This window comes from Dermochelys coriacea, chromosome 22, assembly GCF_009764565.3.
Source record: "Dermochelys coriacea isolate rDerCor1 chromosome 22, rDerCor1.pri.v4, whole genome shotgun sequence".
Taxonomy (NCBI): domain Eukaryota; kingdom Metazoa; phylum Chordata; order Testudines; family Dermochelyidae; genus Dermochelys; species Dermochelys coriacea.
The window spans coordinates 606,880-619,024 of NC_050089.1; the positions used below are offsets into that span (position 1 = coordinate 606,880).

A 12,145-nucleotide genomic window follows, 5' to 3' on the forward strand; every position below is an offset into this window, starting at 1 on the left:
GAGGCAAGCTAGTGACAGAGGATGTGGAAAAAGCTAATGTACTCAATGCTTTTTTTGCCTCTGTTTTCACTAACAAGGTCAGCTCCCAGACTGCTGTGCTGGGCATCACAAAATGGGGAAGAGATGGCCAGCCCTCTGTAGAGATAGAGGTGGTTAGGGACTATTTAGAAAAGCTGGACGTGCACAAGTCCATGGGGCCGGACGAATTGCATCCGAGAGTGCTGAGGGAATTGGCGGCTGTGATTGCAGAGCCCTTGGCCATTATCTTTGAAAACTCGTGGCGAACGGGGGAAGTCCCGGATGACTGGAAAAAGGCTAATGTAGTGCCCATCTTTAAAAAAGGGAAGAAGGAGGATCCTGGGAACTACAGGCCGGTCAGCCTCACCTCAGTCCCTGGAAAAATCATGGAGCAGGTCCTCAAAGAATCAATCCTGAAGCACTTAGAGGAGAGGAAAGTGATCAGGAACAGTCAGCATGGATTCACCAAGGGAAGGTCATGCCTGACTAATCTAATCGCCTTTTATGATGAGATTACTGGTTCTGTGGATGAAGGGAAAGCAGTGGATGTATTGTTTCTTGACTTTAGCAAAGCTTTTGACACGGTCTCCCACAGCATTCTTGTCAGCAAGTTAAGGAAGTATGGGCTGGATGAATGCACTATAAGGTGGGTAGAAAGCTGGCTAGATTGTCGGGCTCAACGGGTAGTGATCAATGGCTCCATGTCTAGTTGGCAGCCGGTGTCAAGTGGAGTGCCCCAGGGGTCGGTCCTGGGGCCCGTTTTGTTCAATATCTTCATAAATGATCTGGAGGATGGTGTGGATTGCACTCTCAGCAAATTTGGGGATGATACTAAACTGGGAGGAGTGGTAGATACGCTGGAGGGGAGGGATAGGATACAGAAGGACCTAGACAAATTGGAGGATTGGGCCAAAAGAAATCTAATGAGGTTCAATAAGGATAAATGCAGGGTCCTGCACTTAGGATGGAAGAATCCAATGCACCGCTACAGACTAGGGACCGAATGGCTCGGCAGCAGTTCTGCGGAAAAGGACCTAGGGGTGACAGTGGACGAGAAGCTGGATATGAGTCAGCAGTGTGCCCTTGTTGCCAAGAAGGCCAATGGCATTTTGGGTTGTATAAGTAGGGGCATAGCGAGCAGATCGAGGGACGTGATCGTTCCCCTCTATTCGACACTGGTGAGGCCTCATCTGGAGTACTGTGTCCAGTTTTGGGCCCCACACTACAGGAAGGATGTGGATAAATTGGAAAGAGTACAACGAAGGGCAACAAAAATGATTAGGGGTCTAGAGCACATGACTTATGAGGAGAGGCTGAGGGAGCTGGGATTGTTTAGTCTGCAGAAGAGAAGAATGAGGGGGGATTTGATAGCTGCTTTCAACTACCTGAAAGGGGGTTTCAAAGAGGATGGCTCTAGACTGTTCTCAATGGTAGCAGATGACAGAACGAGGAGTAATGGTCTCAAGTTGCAATGGGGGAGGTTTAGATTGGATATTAGGAAAAACTTTTTCACTAAGAGGGTGGTGAAACACTGGAATGCGTTACCTAGGGAGGTGGTAGAATCTCCTTCCTTAGAGGTTTTTAAGGTCAGGCTTGACAAAGCCCTGGCTGGGATGATTTAACTGGGACTTGGTCCTGCTTTGAGCAGGGGGTTGGACTAGATGACCTTCTGGGGTCCCTTCCAACCCTGATATTCTATGATTCTATGATTCTTCTATGAGGTCCTCGCTACTCACCAAAACCAAATCTAAAATGGCATCCCCTCTTGTCAGTTCAGCAACTATTTGGTGAAGGAATCCATCAGCTATTGCATCTCGGAAAATCTGAGCCCTATTATTATTACTAGCACTTGTCCTCCAATCTATATCTGGGAAGTTAAAGTCTCCCATGATCACACAATTCCCATTAGTATTTACTTCACTGAAAACATGAAAGAGGTCTCTATCCATATCCAAATCGGATCCCGGTGGTCTATAGCACACCCCAAGCACTATTCCAGGGGAGGCTATTGTAGCATACTTCCCCAATGTGCTTTTTGCCCAGACAGACGATCTTATCCATTCCATCACTTATTTCTTTACAGTCTACCTCATCATTGATATACAATGCTACTCCACCACCTTTGCCTCTATTTCTGTCTTTCCTAAACAGCACATACCCTTCAATACCTGTAGTCCAGTCATGACTACTATTCCACCATGTTTCTGTTATCCCTATAATATCTGGTTTCACTTCCAGCACCAGTAGCTCTAGTTCCTCCATTTTGTTACCTAGGCTCCTTGCATTGGTGTACAAACATCTTAATTTTTGCTGTTTGGCCTCACTCACATTCTTTACCTGATTAGACACTGACATTCTACCGCCAGTATCACCTATTAGACTGGTATGTACACTACCCTTCGTCCTTATGTCCATTCTCCCACCCACGACTGTATCCTTTCTTACTTCGTTTTCTTCCCTCTCAATGTTAAAATCTGGTGTGGAGATTATCTGGACATCTCCCAACCATCTCCCCCAGATTCCTAGTTTAAAGGTCTCTTGATCATTTGTGCCATCCTAGAAATCTATTTCCCTCCTTACTGAAGTGAAGTCCACCCCGAGAAACAGTCCTCTGTCCGTGAATGCTTCCCAGTGATCATTCATCCCAAAGCCCTCCTTATAGCACCACTGCCTGAGCCATCTGTTGAGCATCATAATTTTGTCAGACCTTTGTTGCCCTTCTCTAGGAACAGGGAGAATCCCACTTTAGATCACCTGAGCCTCGATTTCCTTAAGCATCCTCCCCAGCCTGGCATGGTCTCTCTCGATATGTTCCAGCGACAATCTAGCCGTATCATTTGTTCCCACATGAAGGACAATCAGTGGATTCTTTCCCACTCCTGTTAGGATCCTCATCAACCTCAGGTCCACATCCCGTATCTTATCACCTGGCAGACAGCACACCCTCCTGTTCTCTGGATCAGCTCTTGTTACAGGCCTGTCTATCCTTCTCAGTAAGGAATCCCCAGTCACGTAGACCTGCCTTTTCCTGGTGATGGTGTGATTCTCCAGGCTATCCCCTGTTCCCTCTGGCTTCAAGTCCTCTTGATTCCTATTGTCCCTTGCAATCCTCTGCAATCCATCCCATATCCTCCTGGGGCTCATATTTGGTGTTATCTCCATTGGCTCTTGCCCTCTTCCTATAGGACTAGCGGCTCTTCTCTTCTTCCTTGCCCTCTCACCCTCAGTGACCACCTGCTGTGCCCCTTCCTCATTTTCCAACTCTGCAAACCTGTTCCTAAGCTCTGTTGCTCCTTCACTAGCCCGTCTTTTCCTCTGCCTGGTTCTTTTAGTCACATGCTTCCACTGACCACTTTCCTCACCCAGCAGTCTCCCCTCAGAGTTCTTTAATCCTGCTTCCATCTGGAAGTCTGAGCTTTTCCCTTCGGCCTCCTCATGTCTTTGCTCCATCGTCTGCTCAAAGCCCCTTCTAAACTTGACCAGAGTTTCCACCTGCATCTCCAATCCTCGGATCTTTTCTTCTATCAGCTCTATCAGGCAGCACTTCATGCAGATGAAACTCTTTTCAGGTACCCCTTCCAGGATTATGTACATGCCACAGCTTCTACATCCAGTCATCTTCATTGTGTCTTCCACTGCTTGGGTCACTACCACTGCTGCCTCTGTATCTGTCATAGCCTTCCCACCTAAGTCCTGTTAGTCTTCTCCTCCAACAGAACTCCCACTCAAACTCTCCTGTTTACAGCTCTGTTTGCTGGCTCCTGTGCCACTGCAGATGTCTGTATTTTTTCCCTTTTTGTTTTTAATAAAATTTACCTTTTTAAAGAACAGGATTGGCTTTTTGGTGTCCTAAGAGGTTTGTACATGTTGTTTGATTAGCTGATAGCCACAGCTAATTTCCTTTGTTTTCTTTCTCAGCTCTTCCCCAGATGGGAAGTTAAAGGGCTTGAGGTTACCCCATAGGGAGGAATTCCCAAGTGCTCCTTCCTGGCTTCAAAGGGTTTTTTTTGCATTTGAGTGGTGGCAGCGTTTACCAAGCCAGGGTCAGAGAAAAGCTGTAACCTTGGGAGTTTAATACAAGCCTGGAGTGGCAAGTATTATTTTTTTAAATTCTTGCAGGCCCCCACTTCCTGCACTTGAAGTGCCAGAGTCGGGATTCAGCCTTGACAGGTGCTCCAAAGGTAGTTGGACTTCGCTGCTGCCAAAGGGTCCCAGGTCTTGTGAGGAGGCGGGATGGCAGTACTGATACAGCCCAGTCCGGAGCCGCTAGAGCACAATGTTTGTGGGGTTTCTTCTCATGCCTAAGAGACTTAGGACATACTAAATCCTCATGGGCAGAGCTGGTGGATGGAACATCTGATTTTTTTTTCAAAGTGGACTGAGAGGAAGACTTTAGACCCATGCTTATGAGAATATCTCTTAATGTCCCAACTAGGTCCTGCCATGGATCTGTGGGGGCGGATACTCTGGAACCAGAGTTCGACTTCATAGCAGAAGGATCACTCCTTGCTGATTCAGATCAATGTGCAGGAAGTGGGTGGTTCCCAAGCCTGGGTCCAATTGGGGTCTCATGGCCATTCCAGGAGAGATCTGCTGAGACAAAGTGCCCACCCTTCTCGGCTACGTCTGGGGAAGGACTGACAGATACTGCACCAAGCAGCAATGTGAAATTCTCCCTGGCAGTAGAGGCAGTGTTGATGGTCATCGCTGACCAAGAAGGACAGCGGGCCGGGGGGGGCACAGAGTTTGAAGCCCATAATACTGGGCATAGTCCGATACTCAAATGCGGAAGCGCTGGGGAGACCCCTGTAATCTACTCTACAATTACTAAAACTATTCAAACTGGTAAAACTACTAATTCATAAAACTATTTACAACTGTTTATTTAGAACATCAGAGATGAGGAAACTGAAGGTTCCAGTGCAGACCATGCAGCAATGAGAAGGAACTGAAGAAGCAGTTGGTCCAACCCACCCTTTATTGCATTGGTCAGAAGCACGAGGTGAGCCAGGCCATGTGCACAGAACAATGAACACAACTTTCAAAACTCTCAGCGCATAGTGCGCATGCATAACCCTGTGAAACACAATAGGGATAATCACTTGAAGAATAAGAAGAGAGCTAGTTTGCCTTTCTTTTCAGCTGATAGCATCGGGAAGAACTCAGGAGTAAGAAGAGCAAAGTTGTTACAAAACTCTTCACACTAAGAAAGCGTTTCTTGTTCTTTATATTTATCACTGGCAAGTAAAATCTGCCAAACTGTGACTGCAATTTCCACCAGGAAAATGCAGGTAGAAAGCTGTGAAAGGCAGAGAACTAGAGATTGGTATACAAGGAAACTTTAACTTTGAGAAATTGCTTACATTTCTTAAGATAACCACTGATTAACAGTGTGTAAGGTACTGGCAGTAAATCCAGTTTTCCAAGGCAGAGAGATCATTTCATTGCGTTTTCTTATCTGGAAAGTTTTACAAACCAAAAATTATAGTTTGCTAACAATCAGACACAAAAACTAATTTAATAAATCAGAAGCAAGTTACTGACTGTCAAGGGCCCTTATATTTTTAAACCACACATTTGCACTTACTAGATAAAGCAGGGGCTATTGGTAGAACCAGTTAAATGACTAAAGTGGAGTCCTCTTGCCTTCGGAACAGTCAGTCATTTGCCTCATGTGTGTGAAGGTCAGTGCAGTTTGTCACTTTTAATAGCAGTAATAGTGACCATAATGCAATTAAATTTAACATATTTGTGGGAGTGGGGAATACCACTGTAGCATTTAACTTCAGAAAGGGGAACTACACAAAAATGAGGAAGCTAGTTAAATGGAAATTAAAAGGTACAGTCACAAAAGTGAAATGCCTGCAAGCTGCATGGGAACTTTTAAAAAAGCACCATAATAGAGGCTAACCCAAATAAAAAAACCAAAACAATAAGAGACTAAAAAAAGGGCAACCATAGCTAAACAACAAAGTAAAGGAAGAGGTTAGAGGCAAAAAGGCATCTTTTAAAAATTGGAAGTCAAATCCCACTGAGGAAATTCAAAAGGAGCATAAACTCTGGCAAATCAAGCATAAAAGCATTATTAGGCAGGACAAAAAAGAATTTGAAGAGTAACGAGCAAAAGACTCAGTAACTAACAACAACAACTTTAAAGTACGTCAGAAGCAGTAGGTCTGTCAAACAACCAGTATATCACTAGTGGGGGGGAGAGATAGGTCAGTGGTTTGAGCATTGGCCTGCTAAACCCAGGGTTGTGAGTTCAATCCTTGAGGGGGCAATTTAGGGGTCTGGGCCAAAAATTGGGGATTGGTCCTGCTTTTGAGCAGGGGGTTAGACTAGATAACCTCCTGATGCAGTCCCTTCTAACCCTGATATTCTATGACAACCAAGGTCCTAAAGGAGCACTCAAGGAAGATAAGGCCATTGCAGAGAAGCTAAATTAATTCACTGCAGAGGATGTGAGGGAGATTCCCACACCCAAGCAACTCTTTTTAGGTTACAAATATGAGGCACTGTCCCAAATTGAGATGTTGGAACAAACTGATCAATTAAACAGCAATAAATCACCAGGACCACTTGGTATTCTCCCAAGAGTTCTGAAGTAATTCAAATACGAAACTGCACAATTACTAACTGGTATGTAACCTATCACTTAAATCAGCTTCTGTACCAGATGACTGGAGGATAGCTAATGTGACACCAATTTTTTAAAAAGGCTCCAGAGGTGATCCTGGCAATTACAGACCAGTGGCTTACTTAATTTCAATACCAGGTAAAGAGGTTGAAATTATAGTAAAGAACAGAATTATCAGACACAAAGATGAACGTGATTTGTTGAGGAAGAGTCAACATGGCTTTTGTAAAGGCATATCATGCCTCACCAATCTATTAGAATTCTTTGAAGTTGTCAGCAACTATGTGGACAAGAGTGATCCTACAGATATAATGTACATGGACTTTCAGAAAGCCTTTGACAAGGTCCCTCACCAAAGACTCTTAAGTAAAGTAACCAGGCTTGGGATAAGAAGGAAGATCGTTTCATGGGTCAGTAACTGTTTAAATGATAGGAAACAAAGGGTATGAATAAATGGCTGATGAAATTCAATGTTGATAAATGCAAATCAATGTGCATTGGAAAATATAATCCCAACTAAATATACAAAATGGTCTAGATTAGTTGTTACTACTCAGGAAAGAAATCTTTGAGTCGTATATAGTTCTCTGAAAATATCCACTCAATGTGCACTGGCTGTCAAAAAATCTAACAATGTTAGGAACCATTAGGAAAGGGATAGATAAGACAATAATATCATAATGCCACTTTATAAATCCAGAGTACGCCCACGTCTTGAATACTGTGGGCAGTTCTGGTTGCCCCATCTCAAAAAAAGATATATTAAAATTATAAATGGTACAGAGAAGGGCAACAAAAATGATTAAGGGCATGGAACACCTTCCATATGAGCAGAGATTAAAAAACTAAGGGGGGATCTGGTAGAGGTCTATAAAATCATGACTGGTGTGGAGAAAGTGAATAAGGAAGTGTTATTTACTCCTTCACACAACACAAGAACCAGGGGTCACCCAGTGAAGTTAATAGGCAGTAGATTTAAAAAAAAGGGGGAAGTACTTCTTCATACAATGCACCTGTCAACCTGTGGAATTCATTGGGATGTTGTGAAGGCCTAAACTCTAACCAGATTAAAAAAAATAATTAGATAAATTCATGGAGGTTAGGTCCATCAATGGCTATTAGACATGATTGCCAGGGATGCAACCCTCTGCTCTGTTGTCCCTAGCCTCTGACAACCAGAAGTTGGGTGGGGACTACAGGGAATGGATCACACGATAATTGTCCAGTTCGTTCCTTCTAAAGCATCTGGCATTGGCCACTGTCAGAAAACAGGATCCTGTGCTAGATGGACCTTTGATAAGGCTACGTTTTAGTCACGGGTATTTTAGTAAAAGTCATGGACAGGTCACAGGCAGTACACAAAAATTCAGGGCCTGTGACCTGTCCATGACTTGTACTATATACCCCTAACTAAAACTTGGGTCATCTGGGGCAGAGGGTGTCCCGGGGCACTGCGGGTACTCTGGGTGAGGGTGCCAGGGGTGCTGCAGGTGCTCTGGGAGAGGGGACTGGGGACACTGCGGGTGCTCGGGGGGACAGTGGCATACAGCCCGGGATCCCTGCCGGTGCTGAGGGATGGCGAGTGGCTGTTCGCAGCCCGGGATCCCCAGTGCTGCTGGGGGGGAGTAGGCGGGGCTGACAGGCTCCTTATCCGACTCTGCACAGCTCCCCAGAAGCAGCGACATGATGTCCCTCATCTCTGAGACAGAGATGCAGCCAGGGGGCTCCGCACACTGCCCCTGCCCCAAGCGCCAACTCTGCAGCTCCCATTGGCTGGGAACCGTGGCCAATGGGAGCTGTGGGGATGGCGCCTGCGAGTGGAGGCAGCGCCCAGAGCTGCCTGGCCGCGCCTATGTCTAGCAGATGAGGGGCATGTTGCTGCTTCTGGGGAGCCCTCCCCCTCCACTGAGGTAAGCACTGCCCAGAGCCCTCATCCCCGCCTGCACCCCAGCCCTGAGCCCCCTCCTACACCCAAACACCTACTGCTGCTGTGGGGGTGCGGTGGCCTGAGACTGCCCCTGCAGTGGTCAGTGCAGCTGGCCGCTGCAGAAGTCACAGAGGTCCCAGAAAGTAATGGAATCCATGACTTCCATGTCCTCCGTGACAGAGTTGCAGCCTTAACCATTGGTCTGACCCAGTATGGCTGTTCTTATGTTCTTAAACTGTTTCTATAAATTTTAGACAAAGTTTTATAATTATTCCTTTTGAAAAATCACAATTGCCAAGCTTATCCAGACTCCTCATTGCTCTAACACAGTGGTTTTCAAGCTTTTTAGATTTCAGAGTAGCAGCCGTGTTAGTCTGTATTCGCAAAAAGAAAAGGAGTACTTGTGGCACCTTAGAGACTAACAAATTTATTCAAGCATAAGCTTTCGTGAGCAAGTGAGCTGTAGCTCACGAAAGCTTATGCTCTAATAAATTTGTTAGTCTCTAAGGTGCCACAAGTACTCGTTTTCTTTTTGCGAAGCTTTTTAGACTGAGTACTTCTTTACAAATAATGTAGGCTACCACATACACCATCTCAGATAGGCAGAGGTGACATGTGCCACCCCAGATTTCTGCCTTCCATTGAGCCACAGCTTCGAGAGGTTTTCAAACTGTGGGGCATGCCCGTCCTCAGGGGACCCAGAGGAACTTTCAAGGGGGTGAGTAGCGACGCCACAGGGCTCAGGGATGGAGCGCCATCTTAACCCCCTGACTCTCCTCAGTTGGGTACCCAGCCTGTCTGGGTTGGGGGGGGCGCGCAACCAAAAGCTGGTAACTCAATGGGAGCTCAGCTCAAAAACTGAGCCATCTCGCATTGCCGCTTGCCCCACCGAAAGTTCCTCCAGCACCCCTGGGAGGCGCGCCCCACAGTCTGAAAATCTTGCTACTAAATAAAATGTGTTGTCCACCATTACAGGATTTTTCTCACATACCTCTCTCCCCCGACGAGAGCTCATGTACCCCTAGGATTATGTGTATCCCGGTTTGAAAACCACTGTCTAGCATATGCTCCTTAAAACACATCTACCCTGAGACTTCTCTAATCTGCTGCTCTTTGGGCTTTAGGTTCAGATGCCTGTAGTGTAAGAGCAAAGCAGTGACCCTGTTGTCTAAAATGCTAAACAAAGCAATGGGGCTGGTACTGGGCTGAACCAGGGCTTTACCAGGTTGTCCAGTTCGGGATCATCACTGAAGAATGGTTTGTGTTCCTGCTCCTGCTGGTGTACAAAGTTCTCAATGTCCACATCAAAGCTGGCAGAGGTGATGCACTCGGAGCCCTGTGTGGCCTGCTCACACTTCTCAAACAGCAGCGTCAGGAGTGGGAAAAGAGGATGCCTGGAGAGACAGGAAATCACAACATTCTTTCTGTAAATCACAGAAGATTAGGGTTAGAAGGGACCTCAGGAGGTCATCTAGTCCAAGTTCCTGCTCAAAGCAGGACCAATCCCCAATTTTTGCCCCAGATCCCTAAATGGCCCCCTCAAGGATTGAACTCACAACCTGGGTTTAGCAGACCAATGCTCAAACCACTGAGCTAGCCCTCCCCCCACAAAGCTGTCTTGCTGTGTATTTAACAGATTTCAGCTTTTTGCAACAGAGTGTGGGCGAGTATTACATTCACTCATGAGCTAAACAAGGCTGTTCACTTTTCCAGTCTCATTCTCATCTTGTTTTCCAAACCTTTAATTTACACTTGCCTCTGGGAGGTAGCTTATGCTGCTAAATTGTCAAAATGGCAGCCAGACCAACAGGTAAATCTTCCAAACATATCTGTAGGCACCCTATTCTGATCAGTTCTATAAAGCAAATTCCACTGGTTGTAATGTCACTGGGTCAGTTACCAACATCTCTACAGGGGTTATGGTCCAATTCTGATTGGACTGAAGTTGGTCAGATGGTGCCATAACTTATAGTTGTTTTGAAGAGGTTTTGAGCAGCTGGATTTGGATGCTCTAGAAACAGGGTAAACTTTCACAGCAGTGGCAGTTATATTTCCTATTCCTAGAGGCTGTGCTATCTCCCGATGGTCCCCTTAGAAGGGAGTGAACACCATCTACAATGCTTGGTTCACATAGGAAGTTCTCCATGGCCTAGAACTCCTGCATGATTTGATGTTGGTTCTGCCCACAGTCGCACTAATAATAGTAATAGTGCACAGCAGTCCTGTGGATCACAGCATATAGGGAGCCAGCAGAGCATAAAGAGGCAGCTCATAGGGTCATATCACTTGCGTACCTATGAAAGGATCCAGTGAGAAAGATCCCAAGGGCTGTGTTCACCTTGATGGGGTCAGAGGGAGCCTGGCTCCTCTGGGTTTGACTCTTTAAATCGTTGCTTTTGTGATGGCCGGGGGGGGGGGCCTTTTTCTTTCAGGTCTGTGCCTCAGTGAGCCTAAGGCTGGTTCAAAACTGAAAAAAAGTCTTGGGACACATGATAATTTAATCCATATGTACTGGACTTCATTTGGTCATAATTCAAAATTTCAACCAAAATAAAATGATCCAAAAATTGAATTTGAACCATTTCCCCCAGCTCGGCCAGCAAGGCTGCAAAAGATCCTCCAAGGCAAACAGACCATTCCTGAAGGGTGTAAGCCTCAGCCTCCCTTGCCGTCCTTTCCATGAGTTGCCTCATAATGTACCAGCCCCAGCATGCCACCTCCCACAATGATGTTTCTCCCATCCCTGTGTTCCTCAGCCACCCAAGCCCTGACTCTGTGTTTGTGTTTGTTTTGTCTTACTTAGACTCTCAGTTCTCCAGGGCACAGAACTGTCTCTTGTGTTTGGAAAGTGCTGTGTAATTTACAGCCCTCCATCAATGGTTTGTAGTAACAAATGTTAACCATAGGTACCACTCCAATACTATTCCATGACCTTGCGGGCCATCAACATCCTGCCTTGTGCTTTCAGCTGTTTGCTACCTCTGCTCTTTGGATGTCTGACAATGTCTTCATAGATGGTCACCCAACATTGTTGCAGATGGCACCAACAGCTTGTCCATTTTGAGCCAAAAGTGCCTGAGCACCAAAGACAAAATTGTCAAAAGTGGCCTTGGACTTTGGATGCTTCACACTGTTGGTGCTCAGTATGAGACATCCAAAACACTGCAATGCTCTAAATCGGGGGCTGTTTATAGGCAATTTCAGCCCAACTGACTGGAATGTGCTTCCTGTTTTAATAACTGAATACCTATAAACCTACATTGTATTCTTCTGAATCTGTCTAGCTATGAAATAAGAACTAGTCCTCCAAAATGCACCATATCACCCCCCAAACCCCATCACAACTGGATAGGCCACCCCTTTTTAAGTACAACAGAGAACCAAAACACCTTTTCAAACCACTCAGCCATCTTCTTACCCTGAACCCCTTAGCTGTGGTCAAGATTACCCCTTACACTCTGAACCTTGCAGTATCTTTCCCACAAGGGAGTGGATACCTCAGTCATGGGCTCATTGTACATTCTAGAATGTTCTCTTTTCTTGATCTTTTAAGGGTATTTGAA

General features: G+C 45.7%; 1 protein-coding gene across 7 annotated transcripts in view; it reads right to left on the reverse strand.

Moving 5' to 3' along the window:
- The window catches only part of PKNOX2 (PBX/knotted 1 homeobox 2), a 715,219-nt gene that overhangs the window by 197,634 nt on the left and 505,440 nt on the right, over positions 1-12,145 (reverse strand). For all 7 annotated transcript variants that reach the window (XM_043500983.1, XM_038380894.2, XM_043500981.1 and 4 more), the window contains one exon: positions 9,805-9,976. In XM_043500983.1, the coding sequence (XP_043356918.1) occupies positions 9,805-9,976 (172 nt within the window). The remainder of the gene's footprint in view (positions 1-9,804; positions 9,977-12,145) is intronic.